At 32.6% G+C, this 24,864-nt stretch overlaps 5 protein-coding genes and 2 pseudogenes across 5 annotated transcripts; 4 read left to right on the top strand and 3 right to left on the bottom strand.

The window, feature by feature from the left end:
• LOC109125401 lies at nt 471-1,823 on the bottom strand. Its single transcript, XM_019227007.1, has one exon. It carries the CDS (start codon nt 1,821-1,823, stop codon nt 471-473), a length of 1,353 nt encoding a protein of 450 aa, XP_019082552.1.
• LOC109125400 lies at nt 2,549-3,272 on the top strand (annotated as a pseudogene).
• Nucleotides 4,372-5,336, top strand: LOC109125399 (annotated as a pseudogene).
• On the top strand, nt 6,923-8,745 carry LOC104700448. The gene is made up of 2 exons (XM_010415971.2): nt 6,923-7,088; nt 7,340-8,745. The coding sequence occupies exon 2, from the start codon at nt 7,358-7,360 to the stop codon at nt 8,627-8,629; it is 1,272 nt and encodes a 423-aa protein (XP_010414273.1). The 5' UTR covers nt 6,923-7,088; nt 7,340-7,357; the 3' UTR covers nt 8,630-8,745.
• On the bottom strand, nt 14,724-17,972 carry LOC104700447 (ferrochelatase-2, chloroplastic). Its single transcript, XM_010415970.2, has 10 exons — nt 17,771-17,972; nt 17,366-17,651; nt 17,072-17,215; nt 16,624-16,725; nt 16,243-16,346; nt 16,023-16,149; nt 15,751-15,903; nt 15,553-15,653; nt 15,271-15,472; nt 14,724-15,140 (listed from the first exon to the last, which is right to left on the bottom strand). Exons 1-10 carry the CDS (start codon nt 17,863-17,865, stop codon nt 14,919-14,921), a joined length of 1,536 nt encoding a protein of 511 aa, XP_010414272.1. The 5' UTR covers nt 17,866-17,972; the 3' UTR covers nt 14,724-14,918.
• Nucleotides 18,758-19,758, bottom strand: LOC104700446 (transcription repressor OFP17). The gene is made up of 2 exons (XM_010415969.1): nt 19,379-19,758; nt 18,758-19,278 (listed from the first exon to the last, which is right to left on the bottom strand). Exons 1-2 carry the CDS (start codon nt 19,620-19,622, stop codon nt 18,935-18,937), a joined length of 588 nt encoding a protein of 195 aa, XP_010414271.1. The 5' UTR covers nt 19,623-19,758; the 3' UTR covers nt 18,758-18,934.
• On the top strand, nt 22,405-23,709 carry LOC104700445 (transcription repressor OFP2-like). Its single transcript, XM_010415968.2, has one exon. The coding sequence runs from the start codon at nt 22,568-22,570 to the stop codon at nt 23,531-23,533; it is 966 nt and encodes a 321-aa protein (XP_010414270.1). The 5' UTR covers nt 22,405-22,567; the 3' UTR covers nt 23,534-23,709.

Genomic DNA, 24,864 nt, shown 5'->3' with positions numbered 1-24,864 from the left:
GATGACTCAAAAACTTAGTACTTGTAAATTCTCCACCACCATCACATTGAAAACTACCAATTTTATTTTGAAACTGATTTTCCACTAAATCTTGAAACATAGTGAATAATGAAAAGAAGTCTGACTTTAACTTAAATGAAACCAGCAGAAGCGAGAGAAGTTATCTATGAAAATAACATAATACTGAAATCCTTGCACTGACTTTATTGGTGCAGGTCCCCATAGGTCGCAGTGAATGCGTTGTAGAGGCCTTGAAGTTGTCGTGCTTGAAGGAGAGAAAGGTAATCTAGTGCTTTTCCCAAATTGACATGCTTCACAGATGCCATTGGAGCTTTTATTGATAACTATTGCTTTTGTTGTGGACAGATTTTGAAGAACTTGTTGACTTGGATGCCCCAACCTCATGTGCCACACATCTTCAGAAGCTAAGTGTTGCCGAGAGGAGTAAAGAGCCTGAACTGGAGTGTCCTTCAGAATGTAGAGACCCTCGTTACTGCTGTTTTCCAGAGCCAGAAGCCTCTTTGTTGCCTTATCAAGGATTTCAACATGATCATCATCAAAGTTAACAGAACATGGATTATCTTTGGTAAGTTTCGAAACCGATAACAGTGATTTTGCAATGTTAGGACAGACCAAGACATCCTTGAGAGTAAGCTTCCTGAGCTTGCTGGCAGACTGGTAGATCCAGTGTGATTGATGGGTAGAAATTCTCCATTTCCGACCATGACAGTATCTGACCCGATGTATGGACTTGATTGTTGTAGGTTGTGATGGGAGTTGGTGATGTGAGCAGTGGAACCGGAATCAGGGACCCATTCATTGCCGGAGTGATCGGTGACATCAATGATTCTCATAGCAGTTAAGGCAAGCAGAAGCTCTTCTTGTCGGTAACTGTTGTTGTACCGATGCCAACAAGACAGAGCAGGATGCCCAGGTTTTCCACATATTTGACAGATGACTCTGGTGTCTGTGTTCGAGGAGCTGCCAGAGACTGATCCTTGAGTGATTTGCTGATGAAAGCCTCTGCCTTTGGTAGTGAAACCTCCACGTCCTCGTGAGCCACCAGAGCGAACATTTCCTCTTCCTCGACCAGAGTAGTTGGTGAAAAAGGCCAAGTGAGGAGAGAGATCAACAGAGGTGCTGTAGTTGGATAGCCTATCCGCATACGAGGTCAACCGAGAAGCCACATCATCGAAGGTGGGAGGTGGATGAAGATCAATCATTCCTTCAACCGATATTTTCACAGGTTCATATTCTCTACCTAACCCTCTTAAAGCAGCAAAAATTTTCATCTTTTCCGGGACAGGACTACCAATGGAGGATAGTTGTTCACACACATTCTTAATATCTCTGAGATAGTCACTCATAGATCGTACTAACTTTTCTGCAGATTGGAGTCTACTTTGTAACTCGAAGAGGCGAGAGGATGATACCTTATTAAAGTTATTTGTGAGTGCTAACCACAGATCCTGAGCTGTTTTGGTGCATGTGACTTCAGCGAGAATATCTTCAAACAACAAACCGAGAAGCCAAGCACGCACAATCTGATCAGCCCTGAACCATTCACCGTAATCTGGGTTTGGAACAGTGGTAGCCTTGCTCGATGGAAGAGACACCAGAATCACCTCAAGCGGAGCAGGATGAGCACCGTTGATGAAACCGAGTAAGTTTTGCCCAGAAAGAAAGGGCTCAAACTGAGCTTTCCAAGAGATATAGTTCTTCTGTGTTAGTTTGAGAGTAACACAGTTTGTAATGTTTAACGGAGGAAAAGAGTAGAGATCCATGGATGGATTAACCAAGGATCTACTGTGCTCTGATACCATGATTAGATAGTAGAATCAACACTCAAATGAAGAAGATAAGTTCATGACTTTGTTATTATTTTCTCCTTAAGTTCTTGGTTACAATACTGTTCATATTTATACTAAGAGGATTAGGTTTAACATGTCACCTCTATCTCTAAACCTTTGAACCTATTGGTCAACACAATTTCTCCATTGGAACAGCTGTGATTACTTTTGCTTTTGAGACATTTCTTGACAGCTTCCTCCTTCTCATCTAGATTCTTCTTCTCTTTGTCTTGATTTGTAGATGGGCTTGAGACTTCCTTAATGGACTCTTTTTGCTTGATGGGCTCTGGCTTCTTCTCAACGGACTTGGGCTTCCAAACCATCTTTGGCCCACTATCTTTTGGTTTTGTTTTGTTGCTGTCCAAAGAGAATTCTAGGGTTGCTTTCTCCGATTCTCTTTTGTCCTCTCTTTTGTCTTTCTCTGAGTTGACTTAGTGATGGAACTCAGATCGTCTATTAGCCGCCACACGACCTTCGATGACGTGTGATGGTCTGGTTTGCATCCTCGGCCCGTACCAGGCTGGATCAACGTTTTGAACCCTTGCACGGGAGAACTCCTTAGATTCCCTTATGGCCCAAAGCCAGTAGATACTAGTCGCTACGATCACTATTGTCAGCTAATTCCCGGACCTGGAGGTATATATAATATATATTCATTGATGGGGCTGAAAAATCGAAATCGTAGAATCTAGTTTCGAATGTTTCCCGGAATATTTTGGTCGATGGGATTTGGTAAGGACGAAGTTAGTGGAAGCAGTAAAGTAGTGAGAATGTTCTTTGATAGCGACCAATCTGAAATTCTTGATATTAACATTGGTGAATGGCGGAAACTCCCAAGTCCTTCGTACCCTGTGGAAGCCACAAAACATTCGGCCTTTGTGAATGGGTCCATCTACTGGTTCCAAGTAGTTGATGATTACAAGATACTCGCTTTGGACCTTCACACTGAGCAGTTCCGTGGAGTCCCCAACACCGCCCATGTTACCTTCCCCTGCCCCTCTAGTCAACCTTGATGATCGTCTAGCCATGGTCAGGAATTATATTCAAAATTCTCATGTGAACGCAGAGATATGGACCATGGATACACAAGAAGAAACATGGACCAAAACTTACTCAATACGTTTATTGCCTACACATCTTTACCCCAACGTTTGTGGGATGTGGTTCATTCCACTAACAGTTTCGAAGTAAGGGAATCTTTACTTCCATGACAGTGAGAAGAGGTTGTTCAAGTATTATCCGAAGACTGACCAAGTTTGTTGGATCGCCAAAGACATTAGTGTTCTATCTTCTTTTGTTGAAAATACGATCCCACTTCGAGATCCAAAAATCATGACATACATATCCGGATTTCAGTATTCATAATCTTGGATATCCAAAAATTTNTTAAAGTTATTTGTGAGTGCTAACCACAGATCCTGAGCTGTTTTGGTGCATGTGACTTCAGCGAGAATATCTTCAAACAACAAACCGAGAAGCCAAGCACGCACAATCTGATCAGCCCTGAACCATTCACCGTAATCTGGGTTTGGAACAGTGGTAGCCTTGCTCGATGGAAGAGACACCAGAATCACCTCAAGCGGAGCAGGATGAGCACCGTTGATGAAACCGAGTAAGTTTTGCCCAGAAAGAAAGGGCTCAAACTGAGCTTTCCAAGAGATATAGTTCTTCTGTGTTAGTTTGAGAGTAACACAGTTTGTAATGTTTAACGGAGGAAAAGAGTAGAGATCCATGGATGGATTAACCAAGGATCTACTGTGCTCTGATACCATGATTAGATAGTAGAATCAACACTCAAATGAAGAAGATAAGTTCATGACTTTGTTATTATTTTCTCCTTAAGTTCTTGGTTACAATACTGTTCATATTTATACTAAGAGGATTAGGTTTAACATGTCACCTCTATCTCTAAACCTTTGAACCTATTGGTCAACACAATTTCTCCATTGGAACAGCTGTGATTACTTTTGCTTTTGAGACATTTCTTGACAGCTTCCTCCTTCTCATCTAGATTCTTCTTCTCTTTGTCTTGATTTGTAGATGGGCTTGAGACTTCCTTAATGGACTCTTTTTGCTTGATGGGCTCTGGCTTCTTCTCAACGGACTTGGGCTTCCAAACCATCTTTGGCCCACTATCTTTTGGTTTTGTTTTGTTGCTGTCCAAAGAGAATTCTAGGGTTGCTTTCTCCGATTCTCTTTTGTCCTCTCTTTTGTCTTTCTCTGAGTTGACTTAGTGATGGAACTCAGATCGTCTATTAGCCGCCACACGACCTTCGATGACGTGTGATGGTCTGGTTTGCATCCTCGGCCCGTACCAGGCTGGATCAACGTTTTGAACCCTTGCACGGGAGAACTCCTTAGATTCCCTTATGGCCCAAAGCCAGTAGATACTAGTCGCTACGATCACTATTGTCAGCTAATTCCCGGACCTGGAGGTATATATAATATATATTCATTGATGGGGCTGAAAAATCGAAATCGTAGAATCTAGTTTCGAATGTTTCCCGGAATATTTTGGTCGATGGGATTTGGTAAGGACGAAGTTAGTGGAAGCAGTAAAGTAGTGAGAATGTTCTTTGATAGCGACCAATCTGAAATTCTTGATATTAACATTGGTGAATGGCGGAAACTCCCAAGTCCTTCGTACCCTGTGGAAGCCACAAAACATTCGGCCTTTGTGAATGGGTCCATCTACTGGTTCCAAGTAGTTGATGATTACAAGATACTCGCTTTGGACCTTCACACTGAGCAGTTCCGTGGAGTCCCCAACACCGCCCATGTTACCTTCCCCTGCCCCTCTAGTCAACCTTGATGATCGTCTAGCCATGGTCAGGAATTATATTCAAAATTCTCATGTGAACGCAGAGATATGGACCATGGATACACAAGAAGAAACATGGACCAAAACTTACTCAATACGTTTATTGCCTACACATCTTTACCCCAACGTTTGTGGGATGTGGTTCATTCCACTAACAGTTTCGAAGTAAGGGAATCTTTACTTCCATGACAGTGAGAAGAGGTTGTTCAAGTATTATCCGAAGACTGACCAAGTTTGTTGGATCGCCAAAGACATTAGTGTTCTATCTTCTTTTGTTGAAAATACGATCCCACTTCGAGATCCAAAAATCATGACATACATATCCGGATTTCAGTATTCATAATCTTGGATATCCAAAAATTTTAGACAAATCGAGATCTCAACTACTGTTTTGCCTACCACGACTTTTGAGGCTCTTGTAATTTTTCGTTTTTCTTCTGTTTCGTCTAGGACATATTATCATACGNTTTTTTTTTTTTTTTTTTTTTTTTTTTTTTTTTTATTATCATACGTTTTATTTCCTCTTTGCTTTTAAGTTCTGGATTGATGGAACTCGATTGTTTCGAATATACTCAATGCTTTAAAATTTTTTGTTTTTTTACGGATTGAATAAGTGTATATACTCTATTTGTTCACTTGTTGTGTATATTGTGTAGCTGTTGTAGGACCTGTAGGTGCAAAAGCTTCGAGTGATGTATGTTATCAAAAACCTTCAAATTAAAATTAGGAAAATATATTATTTGGTACTATTATAGACGTACATCTTTCAATCTTTTTTAGTTTTTTTTTGGGTTAATTCATCTTTCAATCTTTTATCACTGTTCTCAATTTTCTAACCCAAATCATTTTTTTCCTAACCCTATCATCTCAATTTTGTTTTCCTTCATTCAAACTGTTACTTCCACTGACGAAGATAGTTGATGTAGCTACTTTCTTATCAGATTTTGCATGCATAAAACAAATATATTGTTTTTTATGATCTGTTCGTTAGTTTATCATATGCATTCTTTATTTTATTTTCAAATAGAAACTCAAACGGTAAAAGTGAGTAATTTGTTAGACAATTTTTTTTTTTTGGCAGTTTGTCACATTAGTTGATGCAATTTTGGGTGTATTTGAAATAAGAAGCATTATTTTTTTCTGAATAATTATTTAGTGTTTAATCTATAATTTTCATTATTAATTATAATAATTATATACTTATACTTCATGTTTTCTGTTTTAGTTGTCGTTTAATTTTCTAATGCATATGTTTGGTAAAAAAATCCAATTTTATTATAACTGTGTTAATGTCTTGACTCATAAAAAAAATTTAGAAAATATATCAAAGAAGAGTAAAATAGAAAATTGTGTGAAAAAATCTTAAATGAGTATTAATTTGAATAAAAAATAAGAATAAGAAGAGTTTTCTAGATTTTCTTTAATTTTAGTTTTGCGTCAAGCTAATACAAAACGGATAATTTGGCACGTAAAGTATGTACCGAATCGTTTATGAGTTTATATGTAAACGATGTTCCTTTACAATGGCTTATTTAAATTAATAATGTTGACAAAAAAAATTACTAATTTAAATAGAAAGAAGTATATATTTGGATTTAATATTGTTGAACTCTTTAGTGAAATAGTTATAAAATTTATGCAAAAACGCATCGGTTTTTAGAAAACGTGTAATACTCAAATAAATAAACCTTGAGACAAACAATGAAAAAGAGTCCATTAGGAATTCAAATCAAATTTTCACCACTTGGGTTTTATCAACATTTTAAGAACAAGAAGCAAGAAACAAGAAAGTGTGTAATAATAGATTTTTACTGACCAAGCAAAAGAAATACTTACTATACTGTAGTATAATTTTGATAAAAAAAAAATACTATACTGTAGTATAATTAGGACAAACAAATAAAAATGAATTTTTAAAGACATGAGTCCCAAGAAAGAAACAAAGGAGGAGACAAAGGTTTTTGTTTCTCCGCGACGGTGCCTGTGGAGATTCCTGAAGGTTTTCTCTCTTGGATTCCCAAAGATTTATTCAAAAAAAAAACAATTAAACAATTACTAGTAATTTTGAAAACTGGTTGAAGATCAAAGTTTCGAACAAATAGATTATTTATTTCAAAAAGAACTAAAAGCCAATTATAGTCGATTTATATAATTTAGGAAACCAAGAATTATCACAATTAACGAGGCTCTTGTTTATTTAATTAGATCTTCAGTCTTGTTTAATTAGGAGCAAAATCTAAAAAAAGAAGAATATAACGGAAAACCTCATTCCAATGTTAAACAACAACAACAAGCATTCACTCTGAAAGACAGAGAAAGAGAGAGAAGCACAAACCACAAAGGCTCCAACTTTGGCACTTCCTCGTGCATATTTGGCTTTGGCTGCTACTAGTGTACAAAAAAATCCAACAAACAAGGTGATTTTTTTTTTTTTTTTTCTTTTTCATTCTTTTGTTCTGTATCATACAAATGGTTAAGCTTTCTTAGTGTTCTTGTTTGTGGTTCATCATTTGAATCTTTTCTTGTTCTGTTCTACTTAGCTTTCACGTTTTGACCAATTTGAATCAGCTAAAGTTAAAACCAATGAAAGCTTTGGACTTTGTGTTTCGTTTCTTGCTCTATGGCCTTTAATTTGATAAAGGTTGTTCCTTTTTTGCTTCTGGATTAGGGTTTCTTTCTTCAACTAATGGAGAATGTCGCCGTTAAAACATTGACTCACTCCTCGAATCTATCAGAGATCATGTCCAAATTCGCTAAAGTCTGCAAATTTAGATCCATTGGTGTGTTCTCTGACCAGAAATCGAATTCAAACGACCTCTGTGAAGTAGAGATCTTGGTAGATGATGATAAAGCCAAGGAAACTGAGGTTTGTGATATCATCAGCCACAAACCCTCGAGAAAGATTCAAACTTTTCGTTGGGATGATGATGAGATTTCGAAGCTGTTCGACATTGTTTCAGCCCTTAAGCTTGCCTACGTTGAGTTTCAACAAGCTCATTTGCCTTATGATCCTGACAAGGTCATTAAAGCAGATAACCTCGTCGTGTCTCAGCTCGAGGCTTTACGCAGAATCAAGCGTCTCTACCTTAAAAGGAAACAGCTTGACGCAAAGAAGGCAGAGATTGCTGCTTCTTGTTTAGATCGTTTGAGAGATGAAATCGAAGTGAATGAGAAGCATTTGGAGAAACTTAAGGCGCAAGTGAAAACTAAAGAGAGTGAGATTCACTCTTTGAAGGAGAAGCTAGAATGTTTGGTTGCAGAGAATAGGAGTCTCCAGGATAGGTTTGTTAGTGTTTCTTCGTTTGAATTCACGTTTAGAGCTGCTTCTAAGTCGGTTCACGACTTTGCTAAGCCAATGATCACTCTGATGAAAGCTACAGATTGGAATATGGATAAAGCAGTGGAAGCTATTGTTGGAAATGTAATGTTTGCTAAAAAGTCAGATAAGAAGTATGCTTTTGAGTCATACATTGTTCAGAGAATGTTTCACGGCATAAAGCTTAACCCGTGTGATGCGACAGAACTAATGAGTTTTGATGATCCATTGGATGTGTTAACAGCGTTTCCAGACTCAGCGTTTTCAAGATTCTGTGGTCAGAAGTATCTTTTAGTTGTTCATCCGTCCATGGAGGCTTCTTTCTTTGGGAATTTAGATATGAGGGGACTAGTTTTGCTCGGTAAGCATCCAAGAACAATGTTTTATCAAATCTTTGCAAGAATGGCAAAGTGGGTATGGATTCTTGGATCATTTGCAGCTTCCTTGGATCTTAAAGCAAAGATCTTTGTGGTCAGAAGAGGAACCAGATTCTCAGGTGTATACATGGAATCTGTTGTTGTGGGTGATGACAAAGAAGAAGGACAAGACGATTTAAGCGTTGAGTTCATCACAATGCCAGGGTTTAAAATTGGAGATTCAGTGTTTAAGTCTCAGGTTTATCTTTCTAAGACAAAAGGGTAAAAAGAACCTCTCTGCAGATTTGGTTATTTCGATAGTTTCAGGTAAAGAGCTCTCTGTTTTTTGAAAGTTTTGTAGGTAAGTATAATAATTTGGTTTGTATCTTTGTTCACATTCAAGTTTTGGTCTATAATTAATAATAAATTACAAGTTTCTTCCTTATGTGAAACGCGCGAAAACATATAATCTTTATAGTCTTTCACACATGTCAGTTTCCAACTTTAAGCTCTCCAAATGTAAAATGAAATGATAACATGACAACAAACTAAGATAATAACTTATGAATTCGATCCACACAAAGGATGCCAGACAAATTCTTCAAATGTCATGTACATTATAAACATAAAGGCAAACATAAAGATTGATCGACTAATATGATGAGTTGGAAGAGATTTATGGGTATAAGAATATGGTCACATTCGACATAATTTATTGTCATGACTCATGAATAGATATTGGAGACTAATAATAGCTATAGATAGAAAAACTGCAAATTATAGGATAGTATAGCATGTTTTGGTGGAATACTTGAGGGGTTATTGGTTCTATGATTTTAATGGATTTGAAAAATCCAAACAAAAATAATGTGCTATTCAATCATTGATTTTAAAATACTTATGAAAATTATGTGTTATTGGTTCCATGATTTACAAATAGTTGTTAAAATCCTATGTTATTCATTTAATGATTTGTTTTTGGATTTCAAAATCCACATTATGTTTAAAATGGATTTGAATGGATTTGAAAGTGTAAAATATAAGGATTCAAATCCAAGGATAAAATATGTTATTTCAAAATCCATGTATTTTGATTTTTAGTATTTACAATTCCATATGGATTTAGAAATCACCTCTCCAATAACAGCCCATAGTCACAAATTTTGAAATGATGAGTGAGAGAATCAAAGAAATACAAATATACAATACACCAATTTCAAAATATTAAAATGAATTAAATAAAATGATATTTATTGGAATATTAATTGATATTGCTAACTTTTAGGGGGTGTTATCGAAAAACAAATTTAGTGAAGCAATGACATGTATATACTTCATTTAAAATTTGGACTTGATAATGATAAAGCAATTTTTGCTTATTTTGAAAATCTTGAGCTTAGTGTCTATAAAACTAGATAATATCCCGCGCAAATGCGCGGATTGTTGTATAATAGAATATATTAATTAATTTAAATTTATTTGATAATCATAATAAAAAAAACTTAACAAATTAATTTAAATGTCATTAACATTTTTGACACTTTTATTTATTCAAATCATACAATATCAAAATATATAACTTATTTAAATATAATCTTACATACATTACACATATCTCTTAAAGTTATTTATTTTTTATTGTTCAACTTTGATAATATTTTTTATTAGTATTTTTAAGCATTTGAGGTAATAAAATATTATTAATAATAAAAACGAAATTTTACTATGTGATTTAAATATATAATTTAAGTTTTTCATATAAACTAACACATAATTTAAGTTTTTCATATAAACTAACACATAACCTAAAGTATTTAATAATTAAAAGCTAAACTATTTTGAAAGTAAAAAATACATATTTCCTATAAAATTATATGGAGTGCATTCAAAGTTTTAAAATACGATAAAGAAATCTTTTTTATATTCCCCTTAATTTAAGAATCTTAAATTAAGATATATTGCTAGGTTTAGTTATAATTTTTAATTCTTGTAATTAAAATCTAGATAGAAAATAAAAAATCAATTTGTTTTTTTTATATAGAAAATCTTTAAAGTACATATTTGGATTAAATAAAAAAATAGTGATTTTTATATCATTATATGTTGAATCACAAACTGAATATAATGATTATTATTCTAAAATAAATGTATTACAATTTTGTTGGATGTAAGTGAGAGTTAAGAAATATTGATTTGATAATTATATTACAATTTTTTTATATTCCCCTTAATTTAATTTATATTGCTAGGATTAGTTTCAATCTTTCATCCTTGTAGTAAAAGCTAGAAAGAAAATAAATACCAAATTGCTTTTTTATATAGCAAAATCCTTAAAGTGCATATTTGAATTAAATTTAAAAATTATGACTTTTATATAATTATATGTTGAATCACATACGAAATATAATGATGAGTATTCTAAAATATATTTATTACAATTTTGTTGGAGGTAAGAGAGAGGTAAAAAAAATTGATTTGATAATTATATTACAAAAATTTCCTTCATGAGAACATTTCAAATTTTAAGAATAAAATAAATATACATGAATTTGTAAGAACTAATCAAACATCTAAAGTAAAGACTTAAGATGTTTTCTTTAGCTTGATTCCCTTATTATGAGATGGTTATAACCAAAATATTATTATGGTCATCAAAAATTTATTATACATATTAGAATACATATGTATTCTAAATCAAAATAATATAAGAAAACAAAGAAGAAAAGGAGAAGTACATAAAACAAAGAAACAATAAAATTCAAAACAATGTAAAATATATAGTAAACAAAAAATATAATCAAACTCTTATTTGGGTTTGCAAGAACATTATAAAAAAACAAAGAAAATATTTAGGATTTGGGATATGGTGGAGGAGGATGTGAGAATGGTTATTTATAGGATAAAAAGTGATAGAAGTTACATTTCTAAAATAATTAAATTAGAAAAAGTTACAATTATAATTAATAGTGTGTTTAAATGAAAATGAATGGAGGAGAAAAAGTCAATTCACAATTTATGTAATTTCAGTTATAATTCAGTAGTAAAAAATGAATTTAAAGTATGCATTAATGTATATAATAAAATGTCTTGGCTAATTAAAAATGAATATTAAATTTTTAAAATTAAATGTCAAATGGACCAATAAAAGGAATAAGAATATCTAATTCTCAAATAAACTTGATTTTTTTTTTTGTTAAAACCAACATATGTGCATTTAAATTTAACTATGGAAATTCAAAAAATAAATATGAATAGATTAGAAAGGCAAGAAATATAAAAGAAATATTTTATTTTTTATATGAATAAAATAAAAATTGTAAACCATGTTAAATATATATATAATACTTTCTAAATTAAATATATAATCAAACTTTTACAACACATATGAGATATAACAACATTTGATATTGGTGGGAGAGGAGGAGATTTTATTTTCAGTTATAATTTTATTTTAATGTGTGAGTTAAATATATTGTATTAATTGGTCTTAAATATTGTTTAAAGCAATTAAACAATTAGAAAGTTAATAAAAACATTAGAAAACATTAAATAAAAATCAACCAATAAGGAGAGATCAAAACCTGACTTTTATGTATATGATTTACGGAGTTCCACAATTTTTATTTACCAATTTAGGAGTGAAAAAAGATATTCTTAAATACTAAAACGCACCACAATTGTGAATTTTGAATAATGTTTTTCAATTTTATTATTTTAAATAACAAAAATACTAAATTACGTTAGATATATATTAAAAGTAAAATAAAACGATAACATGACTATTATTAAATTAAATCAAGATAAACTTATGAATTCGATCCACACACAGGATGACAAGCAATTGTGCACATGTTAGGCACATTATGAGCATAAAAACGACCATAAAGATTGATCGGCTAATATGATGAATTGAAAGATATTTATGGGTATCAAAGAGGTCACATTGGACATATTTAGTTATCATGAAAAACTTATCAGCGGAAGAGAGCATATAACTCAATACGAATAAGAGAAACTGATCCATGAGGTTTTCAAAAACATATGCGAAGCAAATATATATATATATATATATATATATATATCTCAGTATTATGATTTAGGAGGAGCAAAAATTAAAGGGACTTAGAGCTCTAGGCGGGAGTTTATGGATAAATTTTCATCCAATATATCATATATACATATATGATTTAATAGAGACTAGTAATAGTTAGATATCAAAAGAATAGCAAATTACCCCTATACATATATTAATAGAAAAGCATTCTTTAGAAATATGTTGATATGTCTAGCTCGGGAATAACCTCAGGAAGTCTTGTAGAATGACTTTTACTATAAGAATCGAGGGAAATAATGTTGAACGGCCAAAAGATTCGGGCTAGTCGTTTCACATCAGAGTGGGTATCCGAAATCTACAGCCAAAATACAAAAACATTAACAGAATTAAGTAAAAAAATGTTTTGATATTAATTATCTAAGTCCACTATGAATTAAGCATTACCTCACGAGACTGTGTCTCATCTCCCTGAATAAGCTCCAATACTTTGAATAAAGCAAGAGAGGTTTCACATACATATTCACGTCTGTACCTAAGACTACAACAGACGATTGTCAGCATGGTGAAAACGCAAAGCAAACAACATATAAGCACATACCTCTCATCAAAGAAATAAAAATATACAATACACCAATTTCAAAATATTAAAATGAATTAAATAAAATGATATTTTTTGTAATATTAATTGATATTGCTAAATTTTAGGGGGTGTTATCAAAAAACAAAATTAGTGAAGCAATGACATTTATATACTTCGAGACACATTTTAGTAAATAACACTCATTAGTTACTACGAATTATATTACATCCATGCCATTATAGATTATTCAAAATTCATAAAAATAAATTAAAACTATTTGATATCTTTCAAATTTATCAACATGCACCTCTTTTGTTAACATCTACTTTTATAAATTATTCAAAATTACTATTATAAAATCTAATGTCTAATTTAATTAGTAAAATAGTAATACTCATATATTTACGTTGCAAGAAGAAGCAATGTTCGATCAGATTCATCAAATTCATATGCTCAGTGATTTTAAAAACGAATTTATATATGTTATCATCATGATTGTACCTAATGTTCAAAACATTTATAATTTCAAAAATTATATATTTAGGATTTAAATAATTTAATCATGATCATAATCTCAAACGTATTAGGATTATAAAGGAATTTTGAAATAAAACACAGCTAAATTTCAAATTCATTCATGTTTTAAAGATATATTCAAAATGAAAATGACATTCATTCAGAATATCCTTTTTAGAACATAGATATATTCATACTTTAAAATTTAATTATATTTTTTCACAATTATTTTTTTCTCTTATTCTCTTTCATTTATAGAAAATCTTAACAAACCGACTAATTCAACAAATTAGAAATGGTTTAATTGAAAATATTAAATCATTAAAATTAGGCTATCTCCAAAAAAAAAAGGAGTTTTAAATCCGATTGTTACTAGCATATAATAAAATTAACTAATTAAATTATCTTGTAATATAATGTATGTTGTTAATTTGTTATGGTTCTATAAGAAACATGCAAATTGTTGTTGTTACTCGATAAAACATAAAATATATGAATTTGATTTTTAAAACACAAGAAAACATGTATTGCTATAAATAGTAACATTTTATCAATAGATTTTCCACGTCAAAACCTTTTTCCACATTCAATATATTTTTACACCGAATAAATACAAATTAAAAAGAAGAATTAAATACATACTTTTTTTTAACATCTTCCTTTATTAACTTGAATCAAAGATTACATAGTTTATCAATGAATATACAAAGACAACCAATCCTTAAGTAAGACAAAGTAATCGAAAAAGTGAAATTAGATGTCGCTTCGTCTTCATTTGATATTCTTCTTGCTTGGCTAACATCTTTTCGATGAGACTCCAATATGCTTTTTGAAAATCATTGATTACGATCCATCTGTTACATCCTGAGCCATACAAACATCTCCAATATGTCTTTTTATTTGCACTCATCGTATTCATCCATGGTTTAAAACGATGTCCGTCTCTGACTATTTCCCATACATAGAAATTTTGGGAACACCAATACTCAAAGATTCTACTAGTGATGCCATAGATGATATACATACTTCATTTTACACAAACGACATTTAAATCCTAAAAAGTATTTTATTTCAATTGATTTATACTTCACATAGTGCGAGTTGTTAAGTAGACTAAGTTGTAGTGTCGAACATTTTCAGCAATTTTTGAAATGATGTGTAATCATAGAAATAAAATACACCAATTTCAAAAGATTAAACGAATATGATATTTACAGAAATATTAATCCATACTGCTAAATTTTAATGTCTATTTCTCCCCTACTTCTCGTCACCATAGTTTAATGTTTCATGAAAATACAGTATGACGTATTTAATGTCAAGATTCTACAAAAAAGAAAATAAAAAGAGAGTATAACAACATAGCTGGGGCCTTATCCCACACGGGTTTTTGGATGGAGAAAAAAAAGACTATGTTTCTTATATTTATAATGATGGCAAGATGCCCCATTGATGCAGAAACCCTTTTCCGGTGGTGACTTCAAGCACCAAGAGCGCTAGCACCGCTAACATCGCTGCTCTTCCGTTCCATGTTTCTGCACTTTTTGTCCATCCCCATTCCCACATTGTCACTGGTGCTGGTAACTCCCTCCTCTGTGAATCATACGTTGCTAATAGTTCTTCTACACTCCCGAGTGGAACTAACGACTGCCCAACAACAACAACAAAAAGAATTAAACCATAGGGTACTAATGAACCATCGAAATGAAGATAAAACAGCTTCTTCTTTTGTGGAGCTTTTAGGACATAAAAGATGAATGAGTGTTGTTGTTGTTACCTGTCGAGCTTCAAGATTTGAGACTGCCATAGCTCCAACATATGGAAGACTTTCCACAACAGCATCTGCCAAGTCAGATATAAACATGGGTTCTGTTCCTAACGCAGGTACTCTCCCCCAGTTTTTGATACCAGACTTCAAAGCTAACTCTTTATACTCAACATCTATCTCCTCCAGAGTTTCAATGTGCTCGCTCACAAAGCTGTTAACATAGGGAACAAACTTGAGTATCAAATAACCAGAAGAGACAGCATTTTGTACCAGAAACACTGTTTTCTTTACCTTATGGGTACGGCCAGAAGATTCTCAACACCTTTTTTACCAAGATCAGTTATGGCTTCTTCAGTGTATGGCTTAAGCCATTCTACTGGTCCAACTCTGCTCTGTTGGAGAGTTGCGAGAAAATAACAAAACAACAGACTGAGTGAAACTATTTCAAGATCACGTTTCTAGATACTACTAATGTAACAAAAAAGATACCTGATAAGCAAGAGTGTAAGAATTAGTTATCTTTCTCTTGTCTAACTCCTCCATAATCAGATCAACGCATTCTTCCATCTCTGCCTTGTAAGGATCACCAGCTTCTTCAACATATGCAAGAGGCACTCCATGTGCACTGAAAAATATTACAACCTGTAACATATATTTCGGTTTGAAGTGCGTCTTAGGATAGTTAAAATTGGCAAAACCAGAAAACTACAAATTCTTTTCCTTTATAAAAATCGAGTGAGATGAGACGCAAGATTGTCTACCTGACTAGGGGAACCAAATTTTTCCAACTCGCCTTGGATTAGATTTGCCATTGCCTTTATATATCCTTCTCGCTGATACCATGAGGGTATAACAGTATGCTGCATGTTCACAAGATACTCGTCCTCACTATGTAAATAGTGAGCCAAGCACAGAAAGGTAAATAATTATATATGCTGGTCTTGGTATATACTAAAAACATGAAAGATGTGCAAGTCTCACCGAAATATTCTCTCCAAGAGTCTTAGGCTTGAACCACTAGTCGATATCGAAAATTGTGGATAAAGTGGTAGAACAACTAGTTTTGTAATTCCATCTGTTTTTATCTACAAGTTGATATAGAAAGAAAATTAGTAAGAGTCACTAGGGTCAGCTTCAAAGAAAAATGTTTACATACTGTTATAGAGCTTACAAACAAACTCAAAAGTAAGAGTTGTAAGAACTTTGATCAATTTGTTCCTTTTGTGTATACATGTTAAATTATTTGTGTTCACATTCAAAAACCAAACAAAATATTATTTTAAGAGGAGGTATCATCTGACGTGTGCATCTACGTTTTGGAAATGATGTGTGATAAATTACAAAGATGTTGTGGTTACGCACCTGTTCAATGGCTTCTTCAGTGAATGGATGCCAATACCGCATACCAACATATACCTTTGCTGGGACATTTTTCTCCACAAGGCACTTTCTTAATTCTTCAGCCTGGTGAATAAAGTTATGACAGGTACAACATAAGAATGTAGAGTAAACAATGGCATGACTTAATAGCATGAGGAGGAAGCTAAACAACTAAAAACTATGAACTAAAGTACTCTTATCGCTACTTCCATTCGATAAACTTTGCATAATGTAAACAACTAATTACTCTCAAGTTGAGGTGTCTAGCACAAGCAAAAGAGATATACAAATGGAAAGGAAACTGAAAGTCTGAAACACTTTGTAAAACTACCAAGCCATTTTAGTTGCCTCTTCTAAAAATAAATGACAGAGGATAAGAAAAGCAGAGTAGTTAAGATCAAATTGTGATATGAGAAAAACAAGGACTAACCTGTGCATCAGTAATGTGGCGAAGAGGAGAACCACCACCAATAGATGCATAACCTTCCTTGCTTTTGGGAGCCCTTGCTACTGATATAAACTGAGCTAACGGCTTCTGAAGAAACTGGAAGAGCGGCGGCAACCGTATAATATCCTAACAAACAATTGAAACAGTCATAGTTGAGCTTTTTCAGATAAAGAGTGTATCTTTTGCATATCCAAACAAAAAGGTTGTAACTTTGCAAAATCAAAAACACATATTCGTAACGCATTTCAAGGATGCAGAGAGATAGAGATTAGATACCGGGTCGGCAAAGAGGTTAAACAAGAAAGGTTGAACATCATCTAAAGTCTCAGGGCCACCAAGGTTCAACAACAAGACTCCAATTTTGGGATCACCACTGAGAACAGAGGAAGGCGAAATAGCATCATCACTGATAACAGAGGAAGCCGAGATGTTTAAAGGAGTAGAAGACACCAATGCTCTCAAAGGCAATGAATGCTTTCCAAGTAGACGGTTCGAAAGGGATGCTAGATTAGAGTAGTGCAGAGATCTCTGTGAATCGTTGTTACTCAATTGTGGCAAGAGTCTGAGGTATACACCAGACAATAATACTAATCAGTTATGTAATGTCTAAGGTGACACAGAGAGAGAGAGAGAGAGAGAGAGAGAGAGAGAGAGATATTGTAATGGTAATCGGAAACTTACGGAGGAAGAGGACGAAACGAAGAGTAGGAGGAACAGGAAGAAGAAGAAGAGCAAGAAGAAGGAGATGGTGCTGCACTCATGGCTGGGCAATTCATTGCAACAATTGAAGTAAACCGTAACGCAACGATTGGACTTGGAGAACAAAAACTCTGATTTATAATATTACATCCGAATTGTTTTGTTGATATTTTTCCAATAATCAGACAGAACAGAGTTGGGATAAAATGAAAGGGGCTTGAGGAGTGTGAAGACGCGGAACCACACGTGTCCACACATTTGTGATAATTTTTTTATTTCTCAATTTTTATATTACGTAAAAATAAAAATTTTAAAAAAAACCTTCAATTGATATTTTAATTTGTAGATGAGTTTATTAACATATGTAAAAAATTAAAAGAGAACATGTAAAATGTTGTGAACTTGTGATGATAAAAATGTAAAAGTCAAATTGATTTATTAGATTACTTTATTTTTGATAAAATAAATTTGGTGGAACCGGTCATACCGGATTGACCTATGATTCAGTTGCTTGTCTGTGTCCGAACCGGAAAGGGAGAAGACAAAAGATGAATTTGGTCAAACATAGTTTTTGCTCGGTTCAAGAACTGTCAACGATGTTTCAAATCTTTGCAAAAATGGCAAAAGTGGCTATAGGTTCTTGACATCTTTGTGGTCAGAAGAGGAACCAAATTCTCAATCTCAAGTGTCTACATGGAATATGTAGTGTATGATGGAAAAAAGAAGAATGACAACAAGGTTCTTTAACCGTTGAATTGTTCATAATCAGAGATTTAGTTGTGAAATCTCATGTGTAATCATCTTTCTAATACAAAAGGGTAAAACCAAAAAAAGCTTTGGAGGTAGGTGATTATGAAAGTTTTATTGGTAAGTACTAATGATGAACTATAACATTTCTCTCCATACTCCATGGATCATTTGGTTTGTATCTTTGTTCACATTCAAGTTTTGGTCTATAGCTCATATAAATCCAAGTTTCTCGCTTATGTGAAATGCGAAAACATACAATCTTTATGGTCTTTACACATTTCAACTTTGAACTAAAAAAACCTTAAGATAGTGTGTATCCAACAATTGTCAAACCACAAATATATTAATTATTTTGGTCGACAAAGAAAGATATCTTTCGTTCATGTATTGATCTGTTCATTCACCTGAAAACAGGTCTCTGCAGAGCTCTCCATAGAATCTGGACACAAGTTCAATGAAGACAGGACTCTTAAGATTCTTCCAACAATAGAGAAGCTCCTCTATGTCCATTAAGTCATCTATCTTCCCTTCTTCAACAATCAGATGGATCAGATAGTTTTCAAATGTTCTGCAAGCATCTTCCACAGCATTGTCTTCGAATGCGTCTCTTGAGTTAAGCGATCTCCTGGTCCGTGCAGCGTAAGCAGGCGTCGTGATGGGTGAAGTGAACAGCTTCTTGGCTGTTGCTGGTGTAAGAGGCGACTGCATATACTTTGAGAAATCCTCATCGTTCACACTAACTGCAATGGCCATTAAAGAAAAAAGAGATAAAGATCCACGTTATATTTGCAATATAGCATAATCTTTAACTCGAAACTAAACTGATATTGATCGTCTTACAAGTGGAACTTCTGGCTTTGGTGTTGCTCATCTTCTGGTTCTTGCTTGTGCTGAGAAAACAAAGACAAGAACAGATTGGCTTCTTGGGATGATGTTGACGTCTAGGTTTGACATTGCTATGACGGGAACGAAGAGGTCTAATAAAGACAGGTCTTTTAACTCTGAAGCGGAAGAGTGAGACAAATCTGTTGCATGATTTGGAAAGCTTTGATTTGAAGTTAATCAAAGTTGCTTTCACTCTCATTGTCTTGAACCTTTTTTGATGATGATGATCCTCTTTGGCTTTTTGCTCTGTTATGGGCGTGCATAAGGTTAGAAAATTGGAATTATATTGCGTGGATTCACGTCTTTGTGTGTGTAAATCATGATGGTGGAGTCCCATGAAGTTTTCTAAAAACGGTGGACTAAAAATGTTTTTTTTTTTTAAATTTAAATTGCAAGTGTTTTGCTTATAAACAAAATCCAAGATGATGATTTGTTCTTGTATATTCAATTTCAAATGGTCGTTACTTCATTGGTGGGTCAATGCAACTACACATGTTGAATATGTATAAACTAGTCCCACCTCCAATTCTAAGTGGAAAACGAATCACCTTTTAAATATGAATAATCCGCTAGTTAATTAATTTCATGGATTTTAGAGATCTCATACTTAGATGTTTCTTTTTTATGTGTTGGATTTCACATCTACAAATATTGCAAGACTTGGACTATGAAACTAAGAGAGTGAGATTCAACAACTCACCACAATTAAAATAAATGCTCTTGTATTATTGGCAAACTACGAAAAATCTCATGCCTTGCATGGCGGGTTAATTATATATACTACTATAGTGGAATATATCAGTATTTTATAATTAAACATATCCTAATATATTAATTTGAAAGTATAAATATGAAACTAACGTTAAAATGTATAAAAAATTACATTCAATTTCCATTAGAAAAACTTAATTAAAATTAATTAGTTAATTAAATAAATATAATTAATTAGAAAACAAAAATTGTGGATACATAAAATAAAATAAATTGTAGAAAAGTTAAAAAACATCTATTAGAATCAAAACTAATTTGTACTTTAAAAATTAACAGCTTAAATTTTAAAAATCTAATTGAATAAAATCTATAGAACTACAAATTTTGTCAAAAAACTTTTCCAGCATGGGTTAAATTTTTTATCAAAAATCAAATGTAATAAAATATATAACAGTTCTTAGATTTTTAAAATTAATAAATAAAAAATATAGATATAGTATCTTATCTATTTAAAAAAGTTATATTTTTCTTTTAGCCACCGTTCTTTAGAAAAATAAAACTAAGTTGAGATTTAAATATATTTTAATGCTTGAAGATGCTTATTACAAACAAGTAATGGAAGACACAGAAAAAAAAACAATGAATGTTGTTTTTTAAGAGGGTTTTCAGAATCTTCACTAGTTATATTTAGTTGCTTTTTTTACATGTTAGTTATATTTTTTTACTTACTTCACAACAATAGCAAAGATTGCATTTAATTGACAAAGGTTTAAACAATTTTATTCATTAAATGCAAATATTTTACTGACAGGTTTTCAATAAACATTTTTAAAATACAAAAATTTAATATAAACAAAATGAATTTTTAATCACAAACCTTTATAAATAACATAATAACAAAATAATTTATTAAATATTTTCATCAAAAAAAGTTCAGCCTACGGTTTTCCGTGGGTTAGTACCTAGTACATATTAAAATGCGATTCGTTATTTTTTTTTGCTGGACTTTTTAGCCTATGAATTTGTAGTTGTACCCTATGAATTTCTTTTCATTTCATGTCTATAATCAAATGTGAAATATATATGATTGTTTATTGGCATGCTGACTGCTAAGTCTCTTCCCAATTCAGTAATAATTTTCGTAACATTGGCACATTGCTTTGACTTGTGTGTGCACATATATTATCTGCTGTTTAATCCAACTTTCATATATAGATTATAGGTTTGTTTAAAGCAATATAAACTCACATCAATTTATAGTTATCGGTCCGACGGCCTCTGATCACTAATCAATTGTGCTTATATGAAGCAAGGATGGAAAATATTTTATTTTGAATAAGCATCTTTCTTTACTTTGTCGAAGCTAAAAAGATAGTTGCCAAAACAGTTGATCTGTAAAGGAAATGTATATAAAAATAGTGTCCTCAAAATGTTCGGCGTTAGTGGACATGGTAGACCAAAATTTTCTTAAGATCATTACTACGACGCAAAAGTTGCTTCACCTTTATTCAAAGGTGTTCAAATGAGCAAAATGGAACTTTTTATTATCCTAATCTCATCATTTGTATATCTGTATCACCTACATATAAAGTGCTAGAATACTAAATTATTTCTGCCTAGAAACATAAGATAAGGTTCAGACTTTACCAAATTCAAAGAAGCATCGAAATGAATGTATATAATTTCATTATTATGTACTAAAACCAAGATTGATTGATTCATATATATATATATATATATATATATATAAAATTAGTTGAATTGCGTAGTTTTATATATATTTATTTAGAACTAAATGATGAGGAACGTTTTAGTGTTTTCATTCAAAAAGCTTCTTTAGAAGAAGGAAAAAAAAAAACTTCTTTAGAAGAGGAAAAAAAAAGCTGCGTTTTCTTATGCAATTGCCATTTGGTCAACGGGTTCCCTAAAACTGTTTACATTTGTTACTCTTTATAATTCGATAATAATTTTACTTTTAAGTTATTTTTGTCATTTTTATAAAGTGAAAAACAAAATCTGAATGAAATGATGTCAAGAATCTGTCAGAATCAACTGTATCATATTTTCATAATTTATTCCACACCAAAATATTAAAACTCCACTATTAATTTTTTTTTTATTGTGTTACTAATTTTAAATCCTACTTATGTAGTGAACACAAGCGTGTAAATGTGATGTCTCAAGTAGTTCATGCTGATGAGTGATGTTGATGATGACGATACAAATAAAAGACATCTTTAAGCTTTCTCTAGTACTGAGCCCCACTAGTTTCCAATTTCTATCTTCAGTTTCTTTCTCTATCTTTCATATTATATTGAGAGAACTCTGCTTTCTCACCTTCTTCTTTATCTAAAGGAAACAAAAACATAGTTTTCTTTTAAGAGAAACATCACAAACTCTTGTGAAAAGAGAGAGAGAGAGAGAGAGAGAGAGATGAGGAATAACAAGTTCAGGCTTTCAGATATGATTCCAAATGCATGGTTTCATAAGCTCAAAGACATGACTAAACAGTCTAAACCCAAAACCAAGCCTTCTTCTTCCTCAAACAAGAAGAAACCTTCCTCAGATTCTCTTTCTCATCACTCTTATCTCTCCAACAGCTTAGTAGCTAATAATCCTCCTCACCATAACTCACCAAGAAGCTCTCTTTACACAAAAAGGATGAGTAGTAAAAGAAAGACACTTTACAAACCATCACTCAATCCTTTGACTCCTCCTCTTCTTGTATCCGCAGGTTTCAACAAGAGCAATATCAATGGTCAAGATTCATCTCACTGCTTGCTCCCAGCTCTTGAAATCTCCCCTGAGTCTTTCGTGTACAGTTTCTACGAAGAGGAAGGTGATGATGAGTTCGTTGACTTTTCAAACTTCAAAATTCACTCAAAGAACAAAGCCTTCACCAAGCACAAGGTCAAAGAGTCTGATTCTGTAAAGAAAGCTTGTACTGCAAGTAACCCGATCAAGAAACTACAGATGAGCCATCTCTCCGTGAAGATTAACAGAGAGAACGAAGAAGATGATGAAGATCATGAGTATAGAGTCGAGAAGAAACACCAAAGGCGAGTGTCTAGTGGAAGAAAATCCTCAGCAGGGATAAACCTCAAAAGAGTAAATTCACCTAGAATACAACTCTCGGGTATGCGTAGAAGCACGTCAAAAAGATCAGAGAGCAGCAGACAAGATGTTCTTGAGAGCTATGCTGTGATGAAGCGGTCCGTTGATCCAAAGAAAGATTTCAGGGATTCAATGATTGAGATGATAGAAGAAAACAACATCAGAGCTTCAAAAGACTTGGAGGATCTTCTTGCTTGTTACCTTTCTTTGAATCCTAAGGAGTATCATGATCTTATCATCCATGTTTTCGAACAAATCTGGCTTCAACTTACAAAAATCAAATAGAATCTCTTAATGCAACGTTGGTTAACCTAATGGTCAAATTAGTATAATTAAGTATGTCTTGTGAAATTTGTAGTTGTTGACTTGTTGTTAATGTTCATATGAAGTTAGATGGAACTGTGGAGATTCTCTTTAAAGCCCACTTTTTATGAATTCTTTTTCCACTTTATAAAAATGTAAGCAACAAATAAAAGTTGTTATCATATTGTCGTTTTAATTCAAACATGATCACTAAGGGCGTGGAAACACTGTTAAATTAAGACAGAATGTTACCACTAAGCAAATTCTTGTCTTGTCTCTGTGATGACTTCAAGATTTGTTACTGTTTCAACTGATCAATACGTGAGATTATTGGATGGATTATGTTGAGCACCATAATTATTATTATTATCATTTGAATATTTTGAAATGACAAAGTTGAGAATGGCGGTAAAAAGAGCTACAACAAAACCAGAAAAAGCCAACAGTGGTTTGAAAAACCCAACAAGTACGGAGTAAGTAATATATGATGCATGTATGAGGAGCATGATTTGCATAATCGTTGGAGGTAGAGAGGACCACTGACACATAAAAACTGAGAAGTGATTAAAGAAGAAAGAATCAGAGATGAGTTTTAATCCTATAGGTTTGTTTCTTTTTCTGTGATCGAAGAGTATGCAGATGAAGAAGAAGAAGGAGAAGAAGAGGACCACTGTTTCAAATTCCATCTCATATACGTCTGTTGGCTTATGGAAGTTTCAGCAAGAGACATGTGATATGGTAAGGCTTCTGAGTGAATTTTTTTCTCGATTAAACAAAATATTCAAATCAATGGGAAAAATGGATCTTGTAATTTTGTGAATTGTGAATATAAAGTTTGAAGTTACCTTTGTTGCCTAAAGTGTGATATGTCATAATAACTAATGATGTCAAATAATTTTTTATTTTTCTATAATCTTGCAATGTTTTGTGTGGTTTTCAATTTTTCATGTTACATTTTATGGTAGTTTTTGTAGTTGTAAACCATAGGTCAAACACACTATGACAATATTTTACAATCCGATTTTTATATTTTTTCAGGAATAATTACAATGATACTAGTCTCCCCTGTTTCATATTTTGACACTTTTCACATACTACAGAAAAATGAAAGTATTCTAAAAAAAATAAGTTACTATTTTGTAGATTTTGAAGTAAAATTATACTATTTTGTGCTCCATTTCTTAATATATAACACTTACTGTATTTTGAATGGAACAGTCTTTATAATTTTAGTAAAATACTTTTTTTTTTTTGCTTCAAATTTAAATTAGAAGTTTAAGAAAAAATTACAAATTAGAAAAAAAAAAAAAAAA

Source organism: Camelina sativa, chromosome 7, assembly GCF_000633955.1.
Source record: "Camelina sativa cultivar DH55 chromosome 7, Cs, whole genome shotgun sequence".
Taxonomy (NCBI): domain Eukaryota; kingdom Viridiplantae; phylum Streptophyta; class Magnoliopsida; order Brassicales; family Brassicaceae; genus Camelina; species Camelina sativa.
This window is presented reverse-complemented; position numbering and strand designations above follow the sequence as displayed.

Coding starts and splice junctions, on each gene's coding strand:
- LOC109125401 (XM_019227007.1), bottom strand. CDS start 1,823: ATGGTATCAGAGCACAGTAGATCCTTGGTTAATCCATCCATGGATCTC.
- LOC104700448 (XM_010415971.2), top strand. CDS start 7,358: ATGGAGAATGTCGCCGTTAAAACATTGACTCACTCCTCGAATCTATCA.
- LOC104700445 (XM_010415968.2), top strand. CDS start 22,568: ATGAGGAATAACAAGTTCAGGCTTTCAGATATGATTCCAAATGCATGG.
- LOC104700446 (XM_010415969.1), bottom strand. CDS start 19,622: ATGAGAGTGAAAGCAACTTTGATTAACTTCAAATCAAAGCTTTCCAAA. Junction 19,279..19,378: donor CAAAGCCAGAAGTTCCACTT/GTAAGACGATCA, acceptor TGGCCATTGCAG/TTAGTGTGAACGATGAGGAT.
- LOC104700447 (XM_010415970.2), bottom strand. CDS start 17,865: ATGAATTGCCCAGCCATGAGTGCAGCACCATCTCCTTCTTCTTGCTCT. Junction 15,904..16,022: donor AATTTGGTTCCCCTAGTCAG/GTAGACAATCTT, acceptor TATATGTTACAG/GTTGTAATATTTTTCAGTGC. Junction 15,654..15,750: donor CTTACACTCTTGCTTATCAG/GTATCTTTTTTG, acceptor ACTCTCCAACAG/AGCAGAGTTGGACCAGTAGA.